Source organism: Lemur catta, chromosome 21, assembly GCF_020740605.2.
Source record: "Lemur catta isolate mLemCat1 chromosome 21, mLemCat1.pri, whole genome shotgun sequence".
NCBI classification, from domain to species: Eukaryota; Metazoa; Chordata; class Mammalia; order Primates; family Lemuridae; genus Lemur; species Lemur catta.
The window spans coordinates 18,722,532-18,749,520 of NC_059148.1; the positions used below are offsets into that span (position 1 = coordinate 18,722,532).

The 26,989-nt window shown below is 54.2% G+C and overlaps 1 protein-coding gene across 7 annotated transcripts in view; it reads left to right on the forward strand.

Annotated features, from left to right (window-relative positions):
* CMKLR1 (chemerin chemokine-like receptor 1) overlaps window positions 1-21,460 on the forward strand; it is a 44,403-nt gene extending 22,943 nt beyond the window's left edge. For 5 of the 7 annotated variants that reach the window (XM_045534641.1, XM_045534637.1, XM_045534639.1 and 2 more), the window contains 2 exons: window positions 12,587-12,656; window positions 13,300-16,447. In XM_045534641.1, the coding sequence (XP_045390597.1) occupies window positions 13,303-14,415 (1,113 nt within the window). In that variant the 5' untranslated portion in view covers window positions 12,587-12,656; window positions 13,300-13,302 and the 3' untranslated portion in view covers window positions 14,416-16,447. Of the gene's footprint in view, window positions 1-9,187; window positions 9,423-12,586; window positions 12,657-13,299; window positions 16,448-21,094 lie in introns of those variants that run through there. The other 2 variants (XM_045534642.1, XR_006730686.1) reach the window with 2 other exon arrangements.
* Window positions 21,461-26,989: the final 5,529 nt, after the last annotated feature.

The window sequence follows — 26,989 nt, forward strand, 5'->3', positions numbered from 1 at the left end:
CCGGCTCTCCGGTGGGACCCCCGGGGCCCGGAGCCTCCCAAAACTGTGCCTTATGGTTTCGCTTGCGACTGGCAAGACGCTCAGGTCACCAGGCCCCCTGCTGTTCTCCTGCTTCCAGTTTCCCCTCTTCCAGCCCAGCCCCCAAACCAGCCGCCTGGGTTAGGAGCTGGAATTTTATTTTTAGAAAGATGGGCACCCTCTGCTTAAAACCGTCCATGGCTCCCTATTGCCTATAGGATGAAGGTGGTGGCTTGTAGGGGGTCTCACGATCTGAACCTCTCTTTTTGTTCTCAGCCACCTCTGCCATCACTCCTCCCCCAACACACACACACACACACACACACACACACACACACAGTCCCTGGCCACACTTTATCAAGCCTCTATCCCTTTGCACACACATCTGGCAAAGGCTTTGCACCCTCCAAGGCTCAGCTCAAATGCCACCTCCTCCAGGAAGCTTCCCCTTATTTCCCCAGCCCCCTCCCCCACAAAGTCAGGGCCAGGACCACAAACTCAGCGACCAACAGGGCCAAGCAGGAGACTTAATGACCAAGGTATGAACATCTTTCACTTCCACAGAGGAATACGTGCTCTGCCATGAAAGCTGAAAGCGAGATGTCTTGGTTCATCTTTCTCTCACCCGACTGCTCTTATTTCTGCAACGGTAGAGGCCCTGGGGACACTCTGGTACACTGCAACTGACTCGTTGCCCGAGTCAGGGGGACAGTAGGGAGGGGCGGGGATTGTGGAAGACACTGCCCTGTCTGTAATGCAAGCCGGAAGTCTGGAATTTAGGCGACAGCTCAGAGTCCTCACTGTGCCATGTGAAGCCGGGCACTGGGCCTTCCTACTCCCACGGTGTCTGGCAAGGAGTGTGGCCCTTAGAAGGTGCCCACTAGTGACCTTTTCAATGGCTGGATGAATGCATGAATCTGCACCATCTCTTGAACTGCCAAACCTGCTCCTGCCCCAGGGCCTTTGCACTTGCTGTTCCCACTGCCTAGAATGCTCTTCCCTCAGACAGTTGCATGTCTCTTTCTTCCTTTATTTAGGTCTCCACTCAAATGTCACCTTCTCAGAGAGGCTTCTCTGAGCACTCTGCCTAAAATAGCACCCTCCTACACACACACGTTTTATGCCCTGTTCTCTTTATATTTTATTCACAACACATCATCACCTGCTGCTATATTTATTTATTTATTTGTTTCTAATTTTTTAAAAAAATTTTTCTTGAGACAGGGTTTTGCTCTGTCACCCAGGTTAGAATGCAGTGGCGTCATTGTTGCTCACAGCAACCTCAAACTCCTGGGCTCAAGCGATCCTCCTGCCTCAGCCTCCTGAGTAGCTGGGACTACAGGTGCACACCACCATACCTGGCTAATTTTTCTATTTTTATTAGAGGTGGGGGGTCTCGCTCTTGCTCAGGCTGGTCTCTAATTCCTGACCTTAAGAGATCCTCCCGCCTCGGCCTCCCAGAGTGTTAGGATTACAGGCGTGAGCCACCACGCCCGGCCTGCTATATTTATTATTCCAGCATTTATATAGTGCTCCAATGAACTAGGACATGCTTCTAAAATGTCACTAACATAAACTCATTAAATCCCTGTAACAACCTGCGAGGGAGGAGAAACTCTCACCCCTATTTTCCAGATGAGAAAACCGAGACTCAGAGAGGTGTGGTGACTTGGCCAAGGTCACACAGCCGGTGAGTGGCAGAGCTGAGATCCAGACCCAGGCGTCTTGCTTCCTCACCGTGTGTTTGTTTACTTATCTGTTCAGCATCTGTCACCCACCCACCCCCAAGGGCAGCGATGTGTCTGTTTTGTTCCCTGCTCCATCCTCAGATCCGAGCCTGGTGCACAATAGGTTTTTAACAAATATTTCTTGGAAGGATGGAGGAAGGGAAACAGAGGATCAGAGGACTGGAAGGAAGACTCTTTGGCCTTCCGAGCTTAGCCAGATGTCAAGACTGTCTTGTCGGAAGCTTCTCAGCCTCCTGGAGGTTTGAGTCATCCTGTCGGGGAGGGGCCCTGCCCTGCCCTTCGTCACCCTCCAGTGGAACCTCTGTTTTCTGACCTCTCCCAGGCAAAGGTGCCAAACCACACTCCCGGCTCCCCGGGCCCATGCCGGGCACACTTCCTCCAGCGACAGGAGCCGTGGAGGGGAACAGGCAGGAGGCAGGAAGTCTCCGGAACAAGGTGGCCTGGAGCGAACAGGCTGTCGAGCGGCCAGCGAGGGGCCCGGCAAGGGCTGCCCTTGATCGGCTGTGCTCAGGGGACAAGTGCACAGGACACGGGGAGGGCCTGGAATGGGGGATGAGTCTGAGACAACCTCGTGGTCGGCAAGAACCGCAGTCTTGCTCTTGGAGTGGCAGTGGGGGGCAACGGGAGGACTGTAAGTTAACCTTGACCCTCTGGCCCAGAGATCTCAGAGCTGCGAGGGGTCCCCAAAGGTCCCTTCCTCTAGACACTTCCTCACCCCGATTTCTTGAAAGGAAGGTTTTGTTATCGCCATTTCATAGGTGACGTCAGCACAGCCCAGAGAGGCAAAGCAACTTGCCCGGCATCACACAGCATGGAGCTGAGTTGTGCTGTCATTTTGCTGGCCCCGAGCACAAGGCTGGGAACAGATATTTGGCCCATTCAGCCAGGGTGTTTCTTTAAAGCTGAAAGGGAGCCTTTGAGATCATCAACCTCAACCTCCTTGTTATATATGGTGAAATTGAGGGCCCCCCCCCAAGACCAGGGAGCTATCTAAGGACATTCGCTAGGTAGGGCCTGTGAGGTAGGAAAGAAAGAGCACTAGATCCTTAATCTGGGTTTACATTCCCACTCCTGCCCCTCACTGGCCACGTGACCTTGGATGAGACCCTTCACCTCGCTGGGCTCCAGCTTCTCTAAAATGGCCTCAGTCCCGCGGGGTTTGGGTGAGATGACACTCGTACAGCACTTCTGAATGTCCTGGCTCACATAGTAGGTGCTCAATAAAGTGCAGATAGGATGGTGATTATTATTAATATTATTTAACCCTGATATTCTACGGGCTGAAGCTCCTTGCCAGGTTGGCCCGCTGGGTCTCATGTCCCTGGCCAGGGCTCTGGCGTGAGTCTAAGGGGCTGCTGAGATGTTTTGCTCATTCCTCGGGCAGAGCAACAGAGAAGGGCACAAGGCGTAGGGCTTAGCACCAACAGCTCCAGAGCAGGTGAGTCTGGATTCTGCATGTCCTCGCTCTTCTCTCCCAGGGCATGCTGGGGTGCCGTTGCTGGGGACGGTCCTCTGGCTGCCACTTCCCAGGCATGTCAAGGTGCCAGACAAGGGAAGCCAGGCCGCTGGGGCAGCACCCGATGCGGGCTTTCCCCTGCGGCTGAGCGTGAGCTGTGGGGGCCCAGGTCTGGGCGGGCAGGGCCTGGGACAAGGCCGTCTCAGGTGGCAGCCAGGGCCTTCCCCGCGTGCGGGCTGCGAGCCCACGCTCTGAGCAGCACAGCAAAGTGCGTGCCGTAGGCTGGCTCCCGGCTTGGGGGGAAGTCGCCCGCCCTGGGCTGCCTTCTAGACCACATCCTGAGCGGCCCACGTAAGCACCCCCAGGGCCTGCCGCCCTCCAGACACTCTGTGTACACAGCCCGGGGATTATTTGCATGAGTGGACTCAAGGCCGACTTCAGGGGATTAGCTGGATACGGCTCCGGGCCTCCCAGGGCGGTGGGATGTAAGCAGGGGAGGAGAACTGTTTACAGGTCACCTCGAGGGGCCGGGGCCGTGTTTGTGGGGACAGGCACAGGCCGTTTGCTCGGTGGCTTTGTGCGCAAGCTGGGTGGCTGGGACGATACTTGGTGTTTGTGTGCTGGACCCACTGGTGGGGGCTGGAGGGGTTTTCTGGCCTGGAAGGAGAGATGTCCATACAAATGTCCTTGTTGGGGACATTTTGTGGCTAGGAATGACTGCCGGGGAGGGGGCTGCAAGGGCAGCTGAGCCTCCAATAAAATAATGGGGCTTTGTGTTTGTCCTTTCTTTTTTAATTTTTGTTTTGTCTTGTTTTGTTATTATGGGGCTGTATTTGTAAGGAAGTGTCCACACTGTCCCGGGCCCCACGCAACCTGGTGCCGCGTCAGGGTTTGGTTTGGGGCTTGGGTCCCATCTCAGCTCAGCCCTCAGGCAGGGTCCAGATTGCTCGGGCCCCGTGAGGGGTCAGTCTTGCTTGTAAGAACAGCAAACAGCCGCGAAGGGGCTTTAAGCAGGGGCGACACGATGTGGTTTGCAGTTTGAACCGACCCGTCTACTGGGTGGAACGTGATCGGTCCACCGGGTGGATAGGTTCGCAGCCACATAGGGGAGCAGGAATGATGCCCCATCTGTGAGCTGTTTCGGGGGGAAAATGGGTAGAACGTGTGCACAGATGCAGGGGTGAGGGCGGGGGAGGCATCGGGAGTCTAGCGTCTGAGTCAGCGTGTCGGCAGGAAACCGACGACCCACTCAGACGGGTTATCGATGAGAACGATAGCTGAGGGGCCAGAGGGGGGTTCCCAGCACCCAGAGAGTGTGGCTGTGGCCAACCCGTGGAGACCCTGCAGGGAGGGGGCTGGAGAAGGAACACCCACCCACGGTCCCCCACTGAGAGCCCGAGACCCAAACTGGAGGTCAGAGGGCAAAGAGCCCACGGAGGTTTCCATGCGGGGCAGCCTGGAGGGCCCCGAGCAGGGAGGGCAGCGGATCTGGAGACAGGACTCCCAGGGGAGGAAGAAAATGCTTTTGCAGCTCAAGGAGAAGCATTCTAATGGGGGGACGGCAGGCAGTGGCGTGGATATTTTGGGGGGGTCTCCCTGCATCTGTGCACAAGACAGCTCCTGGAGATTTCCAGGGGCCCTCTGGCCTCTCCGCAGGGGGGCTGCCAGGTCCGGGGGCACCGGCGCCTTACCTCTGCCCATCCTTAGGGAACCCCAAGCTCAAACACGGCTCCTTCCAAAGCCAGGAGAAAATGGAGCAGCCTGTTTGGGGCCAGCGGCTCCCGGCTCACTGCGGTGACTCAGCGTGAGCTCCCGCGTGTGGGCGTGGGACCAGGGAGGAAACTCTCTCCCGACACGGAGCTAATTCTGGCCCGGGGCTGGCAGCCAGGCCTGCGGCTGGAACATCTGCCGGCGCTGTGTGGTTTCCAGGTCTCCGAGCCTCTCAGAGCCGGGGATCCAGGGATTGGAACCCCTGACGTGTCCCCTGGAGCCATCTCTCTGCCCTGGTGGACAGGACCAGCCAGGGGACTCTGGCAGCAGGCAAAGACCTCAGGACCCCGGGCCTGGGGGAGGCTGGGACGCTGCTCAGGAGAGACGTTTCTGAGGGCGAGAGTGGTGGCTGGCAGGCCTCATTTCATGTCAGCTGCTGGCTGAAGCTGTGGTCTTGGGCTTTGGGGTCAGGGAGTCCTTGGTTCAAATCCTGAGCTGATGCTTAAAGGCTGTGTGATCCCGGACTAGTCACTTCACCTCTCTGAGCCTCCATTTGCAAAGCCATGCAGCAGTCCACATGGGCTGTGCTGAGGCCTAAGTTAGGGGAGTTCCAGGCCAGACCAAGTCCTTCTTCCCTGTGGCTTTGGGAGAATCACTTACTCTCTCTGGGCCTCAGTTTCCCCTGCTACAAAACAGCATGCCCTCTGAGGGGCCTCCTACCTCCTAAAAGCCTTTTGGAGGCCGAGAGAACTGGAGGAGCCATGTCTGGGCCATCCAGCGTGGCTGTCAGAGTTGGGGACGTAAGAGATGGGGACAGCAGCCAGGCCAAACACGGCCATTTGCAGAACGAGGAAAGTTTCCGGTTCCCCTGGTGGGTTCCCACGGCCCCCGCAGGCCCCGATAAGGCCCCTGCCTTTGGCCCGGGGCTGCCATCAGGAACAGGTTAGCGCAGGCTGTGACGACAGAGACAGGGCTGGGGGACGAGAGGCTCCCTTGGGCCGGCCAGGCACCCAGGTGAGTGACGCTGCCGCAGGTGAGAGGTGGCCAAGCCTCCCAGACGGGAGGGCTGAGCGATGACCGGGAGTCGGGGAGGAGGAGGAGGAGGCTGAGACAGGGACAGAAGGCAGGGACACCACAGAGACAGAGAGGGTGACACACAAAGAAAGGCAAACGTGGAGACAGGGACAGCGAGAGAGGCAGAGAGCACGAGTCAGACAAGAAAGAGGACAGGCGGACCGGGCAGAGGAGGGGCACGTCCTTTGCAGACTCAGGGTACCCATTTGGCAAAGGGGTTTGACCAATGACGCAGAGAGGAAGCAGAAGGCAAACATCTGCCACCTGGGTGCCCCTTGGCCCTGCTGTGCCCTGAGCCAGTGGGGGACACAGAGCAGCAGGGAGCCGCCAGAGGAGGTGGGGCCTGGATTCAACCCCCTGAGCTAGGAACAGCAAGGAGAACTGCCCGCCCCTAGGCGAGGGGCTGGAGGAGGGGGTGGTTACTGGCACCCCTGCAACCCCTCCAGGGAGGGAGCTGGAGCCTGCTGTCCCCCAGCCCTGCAATCCCAGCCGGAGACTCCTGTTGATCAGCTAGCCAGGCAGGTGTGAGGTGTGACCTCAGGCAAGGTACTCACTCCCCCACGACGCCCTGCCCGAGGCTGGGTAAGATGTCGGGGACCTTGCAGGGTCAGGGGGAGGTGGCAGTGAGGAGAGGCGTGTTCCTGCCCACGCTCTGCTGCATTCCGGCACCCACACCAGTGCCGGGGGAGAAGGCTCCACACATCCCTGAAGGACGATGAATGAATGAGCCCCACCCCCGGGACCAGATGCATTTCCCGTTGGGGTGTCAGCCAGAGGCGGAGGATTGAGGGAGGAAATCACACGGCATCTGTGAAATGCACGCCCTGAACCTTACCAGATTGATCTTGCGGGGGCAACTTGGGAGGTTCCACTGGGGCAAAGGCCAGAGGTTTCTGGAATGTTCCAAGGAGGCCAGGCAGTGGACAGAGAGAGTCTGGCTACGCGGCAGGCTCTGAGTTTGAAGTCTGGTACCTGCCTGGCTCTGAGCTTCCTCCTCCGTCCAGAATGGCTAATTGGACCCACCCTGCCTACCTGAGCTCTCTGTGTGACCTTGGGCATGTTACTTACCCTCTCTGTGCCGCTGTTTCCTCGTCGGCAACAGTACTTAGAATGGTGGCTGGAACACAGTGAGGACTATTCAGGTATACGTGTTTGTTTAGTGAAACTTAAGCCAATGACAGCTACCTGAGCCTGTTGTCCTCTGCGGAGGGAGGAACAAGATGTCACCTTGAGGCCCTGCCCCTTCACCAGCAAGAGTCCTGCCAGCTGTGGAGGTGCAGGCTGGACACGGCCACCTGCCTGGTGGCCACGCTGTCCCCAGCAGGCAGGGCCTGGGCTCTCCGCGGAGGTGCTGGGGCGCAGGCCGCTGCACAACTGCCCCCGACCGGCCGACGCTGTTACTTCCGTTAGCTCGTCCAAGTCCAAGTTCATTCCCTGCCGGACGGGGAGGAATGTCGGGCGGGGCTCTGCAGGCTGCTTGTTTGGCCCCGTGCCTGCCCAGTGTGGCTTGGCCGGGGATTCAGCGAGCCAAGCCGTGAGCTGGGCGCCACCCAAGCATGAACCCCTGGCAGAGATTGGGGTGCTCGTTTGTTTTGTTTTGGGGTTTCTCTGGACCTCAGCAGAGGCGTGAGGGTTGACATAATGACACCCCTCGTTCCATCCTCGTCTCTGTCAGGGACCCGGAAGCCCCTGCACTTGGCTTATTTTCTTTCTCCACTGCACTCATTACCCCGTCACCCCTCCCGCCCCTGCTCCCACAGAGCCGTCCTAATCTGTTCAATGTGTGTCTCGTTACTGGGCCGGATTCTTGCAGAACGTGCGTTGCCGCTTTGTGGGGACATGTGCCCAGTGTACTGCTGTTGGGGGCCAGAGCTCACCCAGCACGGTGGAGTTTGGATGGCTCCATGCTGCCGTGTGTCCACCTGGTTTTCTGTTGTTTCCTACACCTGCGGTCTGTCCCAGGGTGGGCACCCACCCCTGTGTCACCCGTCCTCTCTCCAGCAATGCACACTCCCGCTTCCAGACACATCTGTGCCCGGCCTGCGGTCCCGGATCCTTGACCGTTTCCGTGCACGTGTCTCCCCCTGGGCGCTCACTCCCGACAGCCGGCACCTGCGGCTCGAGGTGGGAGGACAGGCCTCAGAGGCGGGGGCATCTGGGAATGTGCGCCCCAGGACGGGGGGGAGGGATAGAAAAGCGGAACGTGACCTGCTGTGTTCCCAGAGCGCTTGCTGGGCATGAGCCAAGGCCGTCCTCTGTGGGGCTTCGCAGGATGCTGTCCCCCGGCCTGGCCTCCCGTTCCTAGTCCCACTGCCCCACTCCTGTGCCGGTTTTCCCTGGGACGCTTCCTTCATAAATCACTCTTGCAGAAATCCTCATTTGAGGATTTGCTTCTGAAAAAGCAGAAGACAGATCCCCCCGACCATGCACGTGAACATCCTGCCACGTGTTTCCTTGCGGGGCTGTGGGGCACTGCCTCCATAGTCCCCCAGGAGGGACAGTCACTCGGGGGCTCACAGGTGCCCCCACCTGGCCAGCCTGGGAAGCGGCCAGCTCTCCAGTTCTTGCCGCAGTCCGGCAGGTGCAACCATCACCTTGTTGTGGTTTTCATTTGCATTTCTTTGATCTGCAATTTGTCCTATGCCTGGGTTTGGGGATTTCCCTCCTGTAAATTGCCTGTTCTTGCCCTTTGCCCACTTTCCTGTTGGGGTTTCTGTCTTTTTGGATTTGCAGGAAGGAGCTCCTTGAACATCGTAGACAGCAAGCCCTTGTTGGGGGTGGAGACTGTATAAATGTCTTCCTCCCCTGGAGGTGGGGAGTGTGCGTGTGTGTTAATGTGTGCGTGTCTCCGTGTGACCTCACAGTGTGTGCATCGTGTGCACGTGTAGCCCATTATAAGGGTGGCACAGGGTGAAGATGGGAAGATCACACAGAGAGGAACAGAGAGGGTGAGACACAAAGAAAGGCAAACACAGCGACAGAGAGAGAGAGAGAGAGGGAGAGAGAATAAGTCAGACAAAATAGAGGAGAGCAAGACCAAGGCCCGGGCCCCAGCATGAGTGACACTTCGGAACAGAGGAGTGGAGATAGGACTCCCAAGCCCAGAGTGAGCGACCCGGAGGAACCGCGATCACAATGCTAATAGCCGTAGCCATGACCACAGCAACGGGACATCAAGCTCTACCTGTATCCGAAGTCTCAGTGTCCCCATGTGAAAATGCGTTTGCTGATGTTCCAACCCTGTGGGGCCATGGGGAAGAAAGACTGAGTGAGGTATGCACAGCGTCCTCGGCTCCCTCTCCAGCACACAGGACGTGCTGCGTGAATCATTAATGGTGAACTCGCCCTGCGCAAGGCAGTGCCCCAGACCTCAGCCAGATCGTCCTGAAAACCGGGGAGCGTGAATTCCTTGAGGGGTGAGGAAAAGTGGAGTAAGGAGGAGGGTGTCCCTGCAGGGTGGAGCTGGGGACCCTGGGGCATCAGGAAAGGTGCGAACGATGAGAGCGATAGCAGTACCACTCCAGGGAGTTCTTGGAGATGTGTGAGCGAATGCAATTAAAGTGCTCGATACAGTGTTGGAGCTACTGCATGCACCCAATCAATTATTATTTATCACAAGGAACTAAAACCAATGTAAAGTATAATTAGAGGGAGACATAAGGATCAATCAAAACCAATGCAGAAAACTCCAGATCAGCAGGGTAAACAGATTTACTGCCTTGGACGTGCAAATGTGACTCTGAGCTTCCTTGTGGCCACATCAAAAAGGGAAATGTGATCAATTGTATAGTAGAACTTGAATTATCAGAATGAGGAAGCAACCTAGTTCCTCAGGGAAAACAACATTTTTTTCCTTACCCTGAATGCTCCAGGACATTTCTCCCGGAGCCGGGGGTTTCATAAAGGGAGGCAGGAACAGCATCATTGGTCGGGAATTACATATGGCAGGTATGATTTTCACATGGGAGCTGCCTGCACAGGCCTTGAGGGAAAGATTAAGGAAAATCTGAGAAGGTGCCTTGGGAAAGGCTGTTCTGTGGGAGGATCAGGAATGTGATAAAGATCTGGGCTCTCAGAATTCAAGGGCTCGAGGGCTTGGGCAGGTGCGATTAGAGGCTACTAACCCTTCAGGGAAGCAGGGAACCTAACAGCCTTTTCACTCGGCATCCTTGAAAGTCAGATTCTGGAGTCAGACCTCCTAGCTGTGTGACCTCAGGCAAGTGTGTTCCCCTCTCTGAACCTCAGTTTTCTCATCTGCCAACTGGAGTTATCCCTGCAGGGCCACTGGGGGGATTGCATGGAGTCTTGGGTAGCTCAGTATTTGGCCTATCGTGAGCACGCACAGAAATGTTACCCGTGTGTGTGCACACACTGTGTGTAAACTGTGTGTCTACAGTTACACGCACTTCCAGGGGGAGGCCCAGGGGCTAGTGGCGGGCGGGGGCAGGGTGGATGCACCAACAGGGGACACGGACACACTCAGGATGAGGAGTGAGGGGTGGACAGACAGACATGCCCAGAGGACGTCATGCCACCCTGTGCCAGCCCAGCCTGGCTGCAGCTCAAAGACGGAAAGACGTGGCCTTTGACCCGAAGCTGCTGGCAGCCCAGAGAGCCCAGCATGATGTCATCTGAGCCCGGCCGGCATCTCTGCAGACTGTGCTGTGCCAAGCGCTCGGTCCGGAGTCTCTGCTCCTCCTCCCCAACCTCTCAGGGCTCAGTCACCCGGCCGCTCCCAACAGGGGGACGAGTACTGGGATGGGGAGACGCCTGGCGGGCTCTTCCTCCTCTCTCCGCCTTCCAGCTTCTTAACTTGCCCTTTAAAACTCAGCTCGGCTGCCACCTGCCCCAGGAGGCTTTGGATTCCCGGGCTGGGTCACAGCCCTGCCTCTGGGACTCTCAGGACATTCCGGGCTTGTCCCGGCTGCAGCGCTGCCTCCCTGCCTTGCACCTGTGAGCTCTTTCTGGGAAAGGAGCCTCGTAAAGCCATTTCCTCGTCCCTGGTGCCTGCACAGCCCGGCACAGGGAATGTGGACACGGTCCTTTCTTCCTCAAGGACACACTTGGTGACGGCTGTCAACCTGAGCAGTGTGGAGTGAGGTGTGGGAGCCCAGTTTCTGCAGGCCTGGTTCAAATCCCAGCTCTCCCACCTGCCTGTGCTTGGGCACAGGACCTCATCTCGGCTCCTGAGCCTCCTTGTGGCCCTCATGGGGTTAAGCGAGGCCACCTGGACTGAGAGCTCAGTGCGTGTCCCCTGTTATCCTCCTGAACACCGGTCGGGTTTCGTCCAATCACAAGAGGGCTGCTCCAGGGTCCCCATCTCCCCCCTGTGCTCCAGTGCCCCAGGAAACCCCGGGGACCCCTCCGCGGGCATCTCTGGAATATCCTCCCAGCATACAGAGTGGGACGACACCCAAGCTTAAATTCTGAACTCTTTGAGCCCAGAATCCTCGGTGGAATTTTCCAGGTGGCTTTTATTTAATAAAAGCAAAAGATGGCTTTTATGTAATAAAATACAACCTCGAGCCCGTAAGGATCAGTAATGAATTTATGTGCAGGAAGGTTGGAGTTATTTATAATGAAGCATCGACTGGCAGTCTCGCCACGCGGAAACATCGGATCTGGAGCCCGTTTGTCGAGATGGGGAGAGGTGTGCAGCGAAGAAAGAGCATGGACTCCTGGTTTCAAATTCTGCTCCTCAGCCAGGCACTTGGGGCAGTTGGGCCGTAGTGTAATGCCTGGTATTTATTGAGGGCTTCCTCTATGCCAGCATCAAGCTAAATGCCCCACATTCCTGATGCCTTTAGTTTTTACATCCACTCTGTGATGTGAGTATCCCCATTTTACTGATGAAAAAACTGAGGTTCAGAGAAGACCAATCATGTGCCCAAAGCCGCACAGCTGGTAAGTGGCCAGGCCTGGGTTTGAACCGTGCACATGATCACCGTCTCTGAGACCTTGCAAGCTTGCCAACTCCTCGAATCCCAGTTGGAAAAATACTCACCAAGGTTGCTGTGGAGACAGGGTCTGCAGCAAATTCGTGGCGCCCAGAGAATGCCCGGTGAGAATGAGGCTTCTTTCTCTGAGCCTCAGTTTCCACATTTCTTAAAACAAGAATCCCCGGGAGGACTCAATGACACAAGGGAATGAAAGTTCTTGGCACACAGCAGGTGCTCTGGGAAGATCCTCTTCTGGCTTCTCCGTGCCCAGCACTGCCTTGAATTTTTTTTGGGTCCCACCCTGGCAGCGGATTTGCACTGAGCCATCCACACATTGTCCTTGGCCATCTTCCCTCCACCTACCCCTGACTCGGGCTGTCATCTAGTGATATGCAGGGACAGGGGAGTGGCTGGGATGAAGGGTCCAGCAGTTGATCTGGGTGGTCAGCTGCCCCAGGTTCAAGGGCCTCCATCCCTTCCCAGCTGGGTAACCTTAACTGAGTAACAGCTTTTCTGAACTTCTGCTTCCTCCTCTGTAAACGGGATTAAGGTCAATAGACCCTATTTCTGACTCTGAGTCTGCTCAACGCTCTGGTTCTTAGACCTGGATCCAACTGCTGCCCCCTTTTTCTTTTCTGCAGGTGTTTCCAGCTGTGCACAGGGACTGATTGGCCAGGGACCCAGGTTCTTCGGACACCATAACAGGGAACGGTGAGGAACTCTAGTGATCTGAACTCCAAAGGGGACCAGTGACCACTGCGAGGGTGGGAGACCAGGAGGATGCCAGCAAAGCTGTCCCCTGGGTTTTGGGAGCATAGTTGGGCCAAGTTCATGGTGCCAGGCATCTCTCCTTCATTGCACTTGGCATTGTTGCAATTCCCCCATTATCTGAGGGACTTTTTGATGGATAATTGTCTCCCACACTAGACTGTAGGGGGAGGAAGGATCCCATAGAGCCAGAAATCATGTTGTCAGGAGGATAGACTCTGAAGCTTGCATTTGAGTCACAGCTCTGCCTTTTCCTAGCTGCATGACTTTGGGCAAGTGACTTGAGCTCTCTGTGCCTCAGTTTCCTCATTTGTAAGATAGAGTTTGTAAATTGCCTACATCATTGGGTTGTGGCAAGGATTAAGAGAGTTTGTATATGGCCTGCCCTTGGAATAGTGCCTGAGACACAGGAGGTGCTGGAGAGGTTTTTGTTAAATAAATAAAATAGCAAAGCAGGAAATGGTTAAATCACGAAACTGGCCTTGCTTGGAGTCCGGGAGGACATTGTTGGTCTTGCTAGTGTTGGTCAAACTCTTAAAGCCGGTTCCAATCACGGTGTCCCTGATGGCCCTCTCTTCCACTGCAGAGCATGGAGGATGCGTACAACACCTCAGCCCTCTATGACGAGGACTACCCCGACGACTTCGACTCCATTGTGGTGCTGGAGGAGTTATCGCCCCTGGAAGCCAGGCCGGCCAGGATCTTCCTGGTGGTGGTCTACAGCCTCGTCTGTTTCCTCGGGATCCTGGGCAACGGTCTGGTGATTGTCATTGCCACCTTCAAGATGAAGAAGACAGTGAACACCGTCTGGTTCCTTAACCTGGCCGTGGCAGACTTCCTGTTCAACGTCTTCCTCCCGATCCACATTGCCTACGCCGCCATGGACTACCACTGGGTTTTTGGGACGGCCATGTGCAAGATCAGCAACTTCCTGCTCATCCACAACATGTACACGAGCGTCTTCCTGCTGACTGTCATCAGCTTCGACCGCTGCGTCTCTGTGCTCCTCCCCGTGTGGTCCCAGAACCACCGCAGCGTTCGGCTGGCCTACGTGGCCTGCGTGGTCATCTGGGTGCTGGCGTTCTTCCTGAGTTCACCGTCCCTCGTGTTCCGGGACACGGCCAATCTGCACGGGAAAACATCCTGCTTCAACAACTTCAGCCTGGCCGCGGCCGGGTCCTCCCCGTGGCCCACTCACCCCCAACTGGACCCTGTGGGGTACGGCCGGCACGTGGTGGTGACCGTCACCCGCTTCCTCTGCGGCTTCCTGGTCCCGGTCCTCATCATCACCGCCTGCTACCTCACCATCGTCTGCAAGCTGCAGCGCAACCGCCTGGCCAAGACCAAGAAGCCCTTCAAGATCATCGTGACCATCATCATCACCTTCTTCCTCTGCTGGTGCCCCTACCACACGCTCTACCTCCTGGAGCTCCACCACAGCGCCGTGCCTGGCTCCGTCTTCAGCCTGGGCCTGCCTCTGGCCACAGCCATTGCCATTGCCAACAGCTGCATGAACCCCATTCTGTACGTCTTCATGGGTCAGGACTTCAAGAAGTTCAAGGTGGCCCTCTTCTCCCGCCTAGTCAATGCTCTGAGTGAGGACACAGGTCACTCTTCTTACCCCAGCCACAGAAGCTTTACCCGGATGTCATCGATGAATGAGAGGAGTTCCATGAACGAGAGGGAGACCAACATGCTCTGAGCCTCACCTGGGGGCCCCCAGTGGACACTCCCAACCCCGGGACACCCAAGGACATGTCTTCTGCCGACCAAGGCAAGAACCTCTTTAGCACCCACCGATGTCCTCTGCATGGGGACGAACAGGGCTTTGAGCTGTGAATCCAGGGTCTGGGACCCTTTTCTCCGAGTGACCCAGGGGACACAGCCTTCCGTGTTGCTCACAGCCTTGAGCTAGCAACCCACCTTGACCCACTGAAAGTGAAAAAGGAAGAATTCTCAAGAGCACTGCCAGGAACGGGGTTGGCATGAAGTGGCAGGATGGAGCTCCTTACTGCGCACGCCACAGACGAGACACACACATTTTGTGAGGGCCACTCCTGGTGGGCGCAGGAGAGGTCCGAGCAGGCCCAGGGTGGAGCAGATCACACCTGGCCCTCACACACCTGTGTCCATGGCCGGCCAGGAAATCCCGCCCCTCAAGCCGTTCCTCTGGGTTAAGGCCTGTGCAAATGCACAGGTGACCCGGGAGGAGGAGGCGGCTATCAGCCCACGAACTCCCAGGACCACGGATCTGGCTTTCAGATCAGCTGGGAAGACAGAGAACAGGTCCTGAGGCGCCATGCTGGCTCCTTGCAAGGGCGGGACGGGTGGGGTGCAGTGAGGGCTTGCGGGAAGGAAGGACAGAAAAGACCAAAGAGGCTTCACAGGATGCGGGCATGAACAGCTCACCCTGGAACTTCGCAGGGTGACGGTGCTCCGGGCGGGAGCTATTTGCGGGGTGTGGGTGGTGCCAGCCCCTGACCTCACCTTGCCCTTATTACCTGGGGGTGGGGTTGTGGTGGGCAGGGGTTCTTCCCTCCTTCCCTAGTCCACTCAGCTCTGGCTGGAGGTGCTTGGAGTAAAACACTGGGTGCCGGGGAATGGGATGGGGGTGGGGCTTCTCCTTCTCTTCAATTTCCTCCCCAAGCCTTGCTAGGGACCGCTCCTAAGTGCAGCTTCCGGAGGCAGCTTTGGAGCATCTCCCGGGAAGAAGACCCGTGTCCGAGGACTCAGTCACCGAACTCCAAGCAGAGTCTGGAGGCTGCGTCTTGGAACTGGGCTCCCGAGAGGCAGACACGGCACTGCATGGCTTTTCTCACCTAATACCGACACCTTCCTGGGGCAGAGAGTGTCATTTCCCAGTGACGCAGCCGGGGCTCAGAGGAGGAAGCACCCTGCCCAACACCAGCCAGCTACTCAGTGGCAGAGTTCAGATCCGAACCCAGCTGTGCCAGGCTCCAGAGACTATTCTAGACTCTAACGCTAGCCTACATTTATTTAGCACTTTCCACGTTAAGCACTTTCCATGCGTTTTCTTATTTATTCCTCACAGCGATCCTGAATTAGGTACAGTTATTACTTTCCTTTCACATAGGAGGAATCTGAGGTCAGAGAGGTTAAGTAACTCACCCAAGGGCACCCAGCTAGTCTCTGCCGGGGCCTGGATTTGAACCTCAGTTTGCCTGGCCCAAAGGAGACTGCAGAGTCAGGAAGGAACTCGAGAGGTTGGGGGTGTTGACCATAAATATTGATTCTTCTGTAGATGAATGTGAACATCTTAATGGCCTTTAAGAAGCTTTGCCAGTAGTTTTCAAAAATGACCCAACATGGCAAAGAAAACACACCTGGCTTCCGGCTCCCCCGACAGCCATCAACAGCCACCCCAGCCACGGCTCCCACCTCTTGTGTCCCCGGAGGTCCCCAAAGAGGGCAGTGGGGACAGAGGCCTGGCAGGAGGCAGCCGCTTGTGAGCCCGAGGCCCTTTGGCCCCTAAGTGTCCCCATCTTGTTCTCTTCCAAGTCCCCGGCGTTGTTCAGCCAATTCTCCAACAGGACGCAGTGAACAGATATAATGTCCGCCCCGAGCTGGGCGAGTCTCCGAGGCTACGGGCTGTTTGGAATGACGCTTCATTAAGAGACAAGCTGTTCCTTCCCTCCTGCGTCTTTTTTAAAAAAAATCTTTATATATATATTTTTTAATTTCAAAATATTAAAGTGGTACAGATGTTTTGGATACATGGCTTGAGTCAGGGCTGTAAATGTGCCCGTCACCCAAATAGTGTTCATTGTACCTGTCAGGTGGGTTTCTGCCCCTCCTCTCCTCCCCCTCCCCCCGATTGATTTCCTGTGACTTTCACGTCCCTCTGTGCACTTCTGTGCCCGTCGGTCAGTCCCAGTTTATCAGGGAGTAAATGTGGTGTTTGTTATTCCATTCCTGAGATACTTCACTTAGGAGAATGGTCTCCAGTTCCTCCCAAATTGCTGCAAAAGGCATTAATTCATCCTTTTGATGGCTGAGTCGTACTCCACGGTACGCATATACCACATTCTGTTAATCCACTCATGAACTGATGGGCACTTGGGTTGCTTCCACATCTTTGCGATTGAATCGTGCTGCGGCGTGTGTTGGCCGGGCGCGGTGGCTCACACCTGTAATCCCAGCACTCTGGGAGGCCGATGCAGGAGGATCGCTTGAGGTCAGGAGTTTGAGACCCTCCTTAAATCTTCATGCGTACGACGAGGCAGCTCCAAATTGACCCCAGACTGCTTTCAGGAGTCTGAGTGTGGGCAGTTTGAGAGCAAAAAGAGAGCTTTAAATATTCCTCCTCCCCAAGTTTATAAGGGAAGCAACTGAGGCACGAGATGGTGTGGGATTTGCCCCAGGTCACAGGGACAGACACCAGCGACTTGGGCCGCCTGGCTCCCGGGGTGGGGCTCCTCCTGGCTGTGGGCCAGGCCAGGCCAGGCCAGGCTGGGGGAGCTGGGAATTCGTGCCGTCATTGGAAAAGCTGATTAACGGGGGCCAAATTCAAACCGGCTGTTCTCCTCCTTGGAGTTGGGCCCCCATCTTTCTGGCAGCTCACGGGTCTTCCTGCTCTCACTGTGGGTTCCTGCCAAGGACTTACACGCAACTGTGGCACTCTCTTGAGTCTTGTCCCCCTGGCTTTCTGTGAGCAGCCCCCGGGTTGCACAAATCAAGTCCCCACAGTTGGCAAAGTGTCCCCACCTGCGTCATTGCAAAGGCAATAAAACACTTAGTGCCACAGCCTTCCCTCAGGGCCCAGGACCCAGCAACAGAGACTTAGTGCTGCCTCCTGGGTGGGGTGGGGGTGAGGGGGCCACAGGGACACCAGCCAGAGGAATAAGAAGAGAAGATGGTGTTTGAGGACGAGGGAGGGACAGAAGGGGGAACAGAAAGGAGCCGGAGTGTGGCAGTTCAGGAAAGGGATCTGGCATTTATTAAGCGGCTACCATGTGCTGGGCACAGACATCAAAACCTCAGAGTGGCCCTGTGGGAAGAGGACTGTCACACCCAGGGGGCTGATGCAGAAAGTGAGGGTTGAAGAACAGACTTCACTCGGTCAGGGTCACGCAGCTAGTAAGTGATGGAGCTGGACTTGGAACCAGGTTGGTTGTCTGAGTGCCCAACTTCTGCACCCTACGGAAGGAGGAAGGAGAGAGAGAGAGAAGGAGGAGGAGGAAGAGGATGAGGGAGAAGAGGACAAGAGAGGAGAGAGGAGGAAAGTGGAAGGCAAAAGAGAGGGAGGAATTGGTCTCAGAACCACCTCCAGCTGACCTCGAACCAGCAAGGGCAGGGAGCAGGGAAGAGGAGGGACATGAAGGACCCCTGGCGATTGGATCCTTCTTGCCAACCTCACTGAGCTCCTTTGGGGCCCAAAGCCAGACAACTCCCAGGGCATGCAGAGCTGCTGCCAGCTCTGGGGCAGAGAGAGGAGACACAGAGAGTCTGGTAACGAGGTTCTGAAGGGGTGATGCAGCCAGCATTGGCCAAGAGAGGAGTTTGGCTCAAATCTGACCCCAGAGTCAGGTCTGGAGGGATTAGGCGCCATGATGGGTGGGAGAAGATCAAATCCAATAGTGAGAACCACAAGGAACCTTCAAAGTCATCTTGTCCAGGCCTTTTGCACTTTACAGCTGAGGGAGGTGAGGTTTCGAGTGCTGCCCTCTGAGGACTCTGCAAAGCCAGGTGGTGGTCGGCGGGGGTGGAAGTGGCCAGCGATCCTCGACTCCTCCCTAACATGTCATGCTTTTGCTGGAGCCGGGGCGCCCTGGGCCTGTGGCCACCAAACCCTGGGTTTGGAAAATCGCTGCTGGGGGTGGTACCCAGGATCAGGGAGGAATCAGAAAGCTACTTCTCCTACTGGGAAATAACTCAGCAGGGGGCCACTTGCCTCCTCCCTTTGAAGACAAAATTGCTCTTGAATAAAGAGACGGGAGCAAGAGTGTGAGGCTCAGTTCTGGAGGTTCCCACCACACACACCTGCCCCCTGCCTTCCCCATGCACCTCGCAGAGGCTCGGGGAGGTGGAGCAACCTATTCAAAGCCCCAGAGCTCTGTTGCGAGACAGCAGGAAAAGCCCTGAAACTCCCAACCTGCCATTCCCAAACTTGAACGTCAAGAATTGTGTGTTTGGAAAAAATTTCTCTCCACTTATTTTCCTAGCAACCAAGGATACAAAAGGGGTAGTGACTCATCCAAAATAATATAGTGAGCCATGGCAGGTAAGGGACACAAACCCAGGCTCCACACTCTCAAGTGCATGCTCATGGACACTGCATCAGGCCACCCAAGGACAGAGGTTCCCATCTGCACATTCATCCATCCGTTCTTTCACCCGCCTGTGCACCCACCCATCCACCCACCCGTCCACCCCAACATCCATCCACCTACTCATCTACCCACCCATCCACCCACCCACCCATCCACCTACCGATCCACCCACCCACTCATCCACCCAATCATCCACTCACCCATCCACCTACTGATCCACCCAACCATCCACCCACCCGTCCACCCCAACATCCATCCACCTACTCATCTACCCACCCATCCACCCACCCACCCATCCACCTACCGATCCACCCACCCACTCATCCACCCAATCATCCACTCACCCATCCACCTACTGATCCACCCAACCATCCACCCACCTGTCCACCCCAACATCCATCCACCCACCCACCCACCCATCCACCCCCCCATCTACCCCAACATCCACCCACCCATTCATTCACCCACCCATCCACCTACCCATCCATCCAACCATTCATCTCAGCATCCATCCGCCCATTCCTTACATAGCCATCTGTATATCTACCCATTCATTCATTCCATAAAAATGTGTTTAAGACCTACTCTCTGCCAGGTCCTGTGGCAGGCACTGAGGACACAGGGATGATCAAGACAGACACAGTCTCTGTCCTCATGAGCTCACTCAAGGGCTGGTGGGAGAGACAGTCAATAATAATAAAAAAATATATCCTCCTCCATGGGAAACAACCACAGGAAGTGTTACACACATGTTATAGAGGGGCCCTGATCAAAGACCAGGGGACTTCCTCGGGGAGGAGGCACTTGAGCCCTGAGGGGTAGGAAGGAGGGGTAGAAGGGATAGGAAGGTGTGGGAGGAGGGGGCTGCAGGTGGGGGCAGCACAGGATCACAGAGACGCGAAGGGGGTGGGGGCTGCCGTGGGACCAGACGGGGGTGCAGTGGGGCCGACTGGAGAAGGGCAGGAGGGGAGGCTTGGAGGCTGCAGCAGCCTCGGAGGCAGTTCCAGCCACGCCAGAAGCAGCAAGGGTAGAGCTTGAGAGAGGTGCACTGTCTGAAGCTATTTAAAAGCTGCCCAAGCTTCCTCAGGGGAGCGGTTAGTGGGAAACCAACCCAGGGCCCATTTCTGCTGCACAGAGGCCTTGGCGCATTGCTTTATTGACAGAAATTAATTGTAAATATTATTCAAATTTACCTCCCAATGCAAAATTATATTTCTCAAGGGAGCCCTCTGAGCACATAATAAAGCCCTATAAATAATACATAGATTAACCAAAGAGGAACACAGGCATATTAATGCTGCGGTTGCGGGTGGCGGCTGTGGGGAATTTGCACAGACGAGACGCCAAGTGCTTGGACTTGGGGTTCAACCGGAGAGGTCACCTGAGTTCTGCCCTGCGGCATCTTCTAGAAGTCTCTCTCCCTGGGATATGGACATATCCCTAGACACGTCAACCAGCTACTGCTCTAGATATTTGGTCAACAGGCAGGCAGGACAAGGTGACAGTTGGTAAGGGAAGAAAGCTGCATAGCTCTGTAGAACATTTACTTTGTGCTCAGGCTTCAACAACAACAACAACAACAGCGGGGGTAGTAGCAGTTGTGGCAGCTGATATTAACGGAGCATGTCCAAGTTTTGAGCAAGCAAGTTAGTTTCATTATCTCATTGACTCCTTACGACAAGCTTTGTGGTAGGGGCTACTGGTATCTCCATATATAGATGAAGACATTGAGGTTCAGAGAGGGGAAGCAACTTGCCCAATGCCACACAGCTAATAGGGGAACATTCAAAGCTCAGTATCTTTATGTTGAAAACTCTTGCTGTTTCACTCAGCACCTTGCAAATGTAAATGTGTCCCCGAAGAGACTCTTCCCTGGAGAGAGGAGGACCAGCATTATACCTTCTCTCCAGTGTTAAATTTTGAGGAGGTGGAAGTGGGAGAGTCCGAGGGGTTGCTTTCTCCTTGGGAGGGAGAAAGTAGGGTCTGGATGGGCTTGTCGCTTCCTCTCGGCCCCGGGGATCTTGGGATTTCTGAGTTTGGAAGGGCCTCTGCTTCATTAAGTTTATCCCTTCCTGTTGCCCCATTTCATAGGTAGCAAAGCAGAGATCTCTTTGCAAATAAGGTTGAGACCACCTGCCCCACTGACTGCTGCGAGATGAGAGGTGTGTGAAAATGCTCACGTGAGTCGCTTTTATAAAGCACCGTCATGCTGGAGACACGGGCATTCACCAACCCACCCTCTGCACTTCATAGTTTGCTGCCAAGGGCTTTGGTGCTGATCTGCCCTGAAGGACCCTTGCCTAAAATCTGGGAGCCACTGAGGAGTTTCCAGCAGAAACCTGGAATCCTGGGGGTGGGGTGTGTGTCTTTATATGTAAATACCTACTTATCTGTACATCTAAGATCAACACACTTCATTGTTGTAAGTTATGCCTCAATAAAAGTCTTTTTTAAAAAATATAATAATTCATGGCGTCTGCAGGTGACTTTCCATGTCCACTAGTACCTGGGACAGGTGGTGGCAGTATGGAACCAGGTCTGGGGGCTCGTGTCTGATTCAGGAGAGCAACTTAGAGGGGGGTGGTCCCTGCAGAGTCTGCCTAAAGACGCACAGTCTTAGGAAGGGGTTCCCACAGCCTCACCCCCCAACTCAAAGGGCCTCAAATGGTTGTGACGCAGGATCAGGTAGGCTCAGGAACCAGACTCCCTGGGCTGGAACAGCCAGCTCCACTATTTACATCACCTGGGGTTAGGGTTGGCGTTAGGCTCTATGACCTTCGGCAAGCTATTCAACACCTGCAAAACCTCAGTTTTCTCATCTGTAAAATGGGTATGATAAGGGTTGGAACATGGTTGCTGTGAGGATTCAATGAGATGCTGCACCTTAGCAGTAAATATCAGCAGGTGCTGGGTCCTCAGGCACCACCAGCTTTCATCTGAACGAGCATCAGCCTCCTCACTGGTCTCCCACTTGCCTCTTTGCTCTCATAACCCCCCTGGCCAGGAAGCAGCCAGAGTGAGCTTCTGTCAACAGAATACAGTAATCCAAACCCTGTACATTGACTTTTTTTTTTTTTGACAGAGTCTCGCTCTGTTGCCCGGGCTAGAGTGAGTGCCGTGGTGTCAGCCTAGCTCACAGCAACCTCAAACTCCTGGGCTCAAGCAATCCTTCTGCCTCAGCCTCCCCAGTAGCTGGGACTACAGGCATGCACCACCATGCCCGGCTGATTTTTTCTCTATATATTTTTAGTTGGCTAGATAATTTCTTTCTATTTTTAGTAGAGACAGGGGGTCTCGCTCTTGCTCAGGCTGGTCTCGAACTCCTGACCTTGAGTGATCCACCCGGCTTGGCCTCCCAGAGTGCTAGGATTACAGGCGTGAGCCACCGCGCCCGGCCTGTGTACATTGACTTTTACAGCTCTATAGCATCTAAAGGAGCCACTGCCTCCTTCTCCAATTGTATCTCATGCTTCCCTCCTGCTAGGTGATCTTTTCTGTCTCTCAAAAACAAAACAGATACACAACAATATGCACAAGATTGTTCCTACCTCAGTCCTTTGCACATGCTAATCCTGCCATCCCTGGGTCACTCTGCTCTGCTCTCTGCATGACGGGCTCTTCCACCTCCTTCAGGCTCAGCCCAAGTGCCATATCCTCAGACAGGCCCACGCTAAAGTAGCTTCCATCCGCACTTGCTGTCTATCAGAGCTCTTGTTTCATTTTCTTTATAATGCACCTGCCACCTGAAATCATTTATTTATTCATGTATTTAGCTGTCTTAATCTGGCCCCGCTGCAGGGCAGGGACCATGCCCGCCTTGCTCACTGCTATATTCCCAGCACCCAGAGCAGTGCTTGGCCCAGAACAGCTGTTCACCATTATCTGTTGAATAAATGAAGAAATAACCATGAGCTGACATTATTTTTTATCATCACCGTCATCGAGTTTCATGATGATCACTATTATACCATTTCCAAAGTATTTTCACATTTTTTTCCAACTTGACGAAACTTGAGGAGGGTGGGAATATTCCCCCATTTCACAGACGTAGAAACTGAGGCTCCGGGTCACTTAGCTCGGAAGTGGAGGAGCCACGGTTCTTTCCTTGCACCGTTAGGAGACAATCGCAGGCAAAGGAGGTTTCCATTAAGTGCTTCGGCCTCCCTCGGCCTTTTCCTTTCCCTGTTGTCTGATTTATTGCAGCCTGAAAATAAAGGAACCGGATGCCTCCCCCGCCCTCCCGTTGTTTTGTAGTTCTTTTCCGGATCAGGACTCTGTTAAGGGTTTGGCTGGTACAACCGTGACCACAGACTTCCTGTGTTTATCCCTCCACTTAGAAAACGTGGAGCGAGCAATCGTCTGGGCAGAAGGTCTGTGCTGGGCACTGGATGATGCTGGAACCCAAATGCACAGCCAGGTACCTGCGAGTCCCCTGGAGCCCGGATGCCAGACACGAGAGGCAGCCCCAGGATGATCTGCGTCCTGGTTTCCACCATGCAGATGTTTGACATCCTCGGAGCAAGCATCTGGATGATTGCCCGCGTTTCCGGTTTGCTTCCAGATGTTGGCGCTGTGGAGCAAGGACGCACACTGCAAGTGGCAAAGGAGGCTCTCAGCCTTGGCTGGTCGCTGATAATACCTGTGAGCCCCTGGTTGAGGGTGGGCAGTTTGCAATGCCCAGGCCGCTGCCCAGGCACCAGTGCCTTACTGGGAAGGATTGACACGTGGTGGGATTTCAGGCGTGGTGACAAGTGGCCATCAGCCGTCCTAGTTTACCTTCATTAGAAGCCTGAATGGTAAAATCACCTTAGCTTTAGAAATGAAGAAGGTGAAGCTCAGAGGAGGCAAGGAAGTGTCCCAGAACCACACCGACATCCATCCATGGATTTGTACTGAGCACCTACTGTGTGCCAGGCAATGTGCAGGGCTCTGGGGATGCGGCAGCCGACACCACTTCCACGAATCTTACAATGCATTGGCGTGCAGCAGGGCTAGGATTGGAACCCACGACTATATAACTCTGTGGCTTATACTCTTTCACTACGTATCCCTCCTGAGTCAAATAAATCAGATACAGAGGAACGAATGAGTACAGAACAGAGGGAAAAAGGCTTCCTGGTATAAAGTCCTGAACCTCTCAGGAGTTAGAGAAGACTCACAACTTGGCCGGAAATTGCTGGGCTGAGACTGATTCTGGGTTCTAGGAGGCCCCTGTCAGGAACTGCTTCCCCATCCCTGAATTCTCAAAATAGGATCCAACTGCTCTTTCCCTCCTTTGAAAGTGCAGCAGGAGCCGACACTGCTTAACCCAAGGGAGTCGTGTGCTAAAGGTGCAATTGCAGGAACCAAGGCGGGTTGAAGGCAAAAGAAACAGGGAGTTCCAGGGTAGGGAGAGCTCCCTGGTTCCCTGGTCCCATTATCACCATAGGGACAATTGGTTTTTTGGCTTGTTAGACTCTGACAGTATTTTACTATTTTCAGCAAAACGTATTAGAATATATAAACCAGTAAAGGTAAAAAAAAAAAAAAAAAAGAAAAAGAAAAAGAAAAATTAAAGGAAAACTACCTAGGAACACAAGGATCAGCCAGGGATAAGCATTATTATCATTTTTGTTTATAATTTACAGTCTAGCCTATGTGTCTATATCTTTGAATATCTCTCCATTCTGTTCTATAACATTTTTATTCATTTTTTTAAAAAAAAATCAGGTCACCAAATGTTCCTCCATACAGCCTTGGTTATTCAAGTGATCCCTAGTAGATCTAGCAGAAGTACTGCAATTTATCTAGCCAGCCCCCTACTGCTGGGCACTAAGGTCATTTCCTTTATAGAAAGATATTATTATTTTATTATTATTATTATTATTCCTTGATGGATGCTCCAGTACAGCTGAGCTTCTGAGTCACCCCCTTAAGCCCTGGGAAATTAGCAGAGGTAACTAACCTGAGCTTTCTGCCCAGTAACCCAGCCTCCGGGTCCATGCCTCACCCTTGGAGCAGAGGGACGAGCTCTGTGGAAGCTTTAAGAAGAGGTCAGCCAGCTCAGGAAGGCGGGGACGGTACGGTGGGCAGCGATCACGGGCCCAGGCTCTGGAATCAGGCCAGTCTCATTGCACAAATAACGTTCACTTGCTGAGCCTTGGTTTCCCCATTTGTAAGACTGGGAGTGTAGTAAACACACCTTGTAAGGTTGCATGAGGATTCCGCAAAATTAATGCATGTAGAGAATTTATCACAGTGCCTGGAAAATATTATATGCTTAAAAAGTTGCTAGCTCTTGTTATTGTAATGTTTTATTCTTTCTTCTTTTTTTTTTTTTTAACTGGAGCTACAAGACTGCATTTGCCTTGCTATCTCTGGGGGGCCGTGTCTAATCCAGGCCATTGATTCAGGAGGCTGCACAAATCTGCCTAAATTATGTATTGCGGTTGCATGTTTAATGCTTGCTACAATTTGGGTGTGTGAAGAAAATGGAATTTCTTTGTCTACGGCTGATCTGGTCTCCCATGCCCTCCCCCCACGTTGGCAGAAAACAAAACAAAATATAAAAAATTAGGCTTTACCTCTGTTATGGGTTGAATTGTTGCCCCCTCCCCAAATTTAAATGTCAACATCCTACCCCCAGTAGCTCAGTACGTGACCTTCTTTGGAGAGAGGGTCAAAACAGAGGGAATCGAGTTAAAAGGAGGTCATTAGGGTGGGCCCTACTCCAATATGACTGGTGCCCTTGTAAGAAGAGGAAAATTTGGGCACAGACACATACTGAGGGAAGACGAGGTGAAGAGGCGCAGGGAGAAGGTGGCCTCCTGCAAGCTAAGGAGGGAGACTCAGAACAGACCCTTCCCTCGAAGTCCTCAGAAGGAACCAGTCCTGCCAACATCTTGATCTTGGACTTCCAGCCTCCAGAACTGTGAGACAATAACTTTTCCATGGCAACCCTAGCAAATGAATACAATCCAGTTTTAAAATTTTAGTCCAAACGATGGTTTTATAGGTTCTTGCAGTAAACCTCCCCTGGATAAGCATGGTCATCCTCTTGGAGGCTCCGCCTTCCCCTGATTTTCTCCAGAGGAGGTTTGGGCATGGTTTGATCATCTCAGGGGAGTGTGGAGGAGGAAGGAGCAACCAGGGACCTCCGTTCTCGCCAGGGCTACTTGCTCTGCTGCGTGTGGTGGAATATGGTGGATGGAGGGATCTTGCTCTGGGCTTGGCTAACAAGCTTCGCCTGGGTCCCCCCACATATAAACCCCAGTGCCCATGAATTTTTCTTCTGTCTTAGCCCATTTTTGTTGCCATAACAGAATCCCCAAGACTGAGTAATTTATAATGAACAGAAATTCATTTACCTCATGATTCTGGAGGCTGGGAAGTCCAAGAACATGGTGCCAGCATCTGGCAAGGTCATCCCGTGGTGGAAGGGTGGAAGGTGGACATGAACACAAGAGACAGAGAGAGGCACAGGGGCTGGACTGGCTTTATAACCCACTCAAGATAATTAACCCCCTCCAGTGGTATAGACACTAATCCGTCCATGAAAGCTCTGTCCCCATGACCCAATCACCTCTTATTAGTCCCCATATCCCAGAACGGTTGCACTGGGGACTAAATGTCCAACACATGAACTTTTGGGGGACACATTAAGCCATAGCACCAGCTATCCAACTTCAACTGGGATGAAGCAGCCCAACTTTCTTGAAGGTCACCCAGCCCTGCCCCATAACTGCCCTGCTGACTGCCAACCCCACATCTGAGCCCTATGAGAACTGAGGGGGACTGAGAAAGCCAGAGAGGTGGGATTGTGATCCAGAGAGCCCCATCCTGCCCCTAGTGTACATGGAACAAAGCTGAGAGAGGGAAAACCAAGCAAGCACACGTGGCCAATTCATGTCTACTCTCCTGCTCCTGAATCCCTCTCTCCTCCTCCTCCCCTTGGCCCTGCTTCTAGAAGAGTGGCAACTTTTCTTTCCTGCTCCCTTTGTTATATTC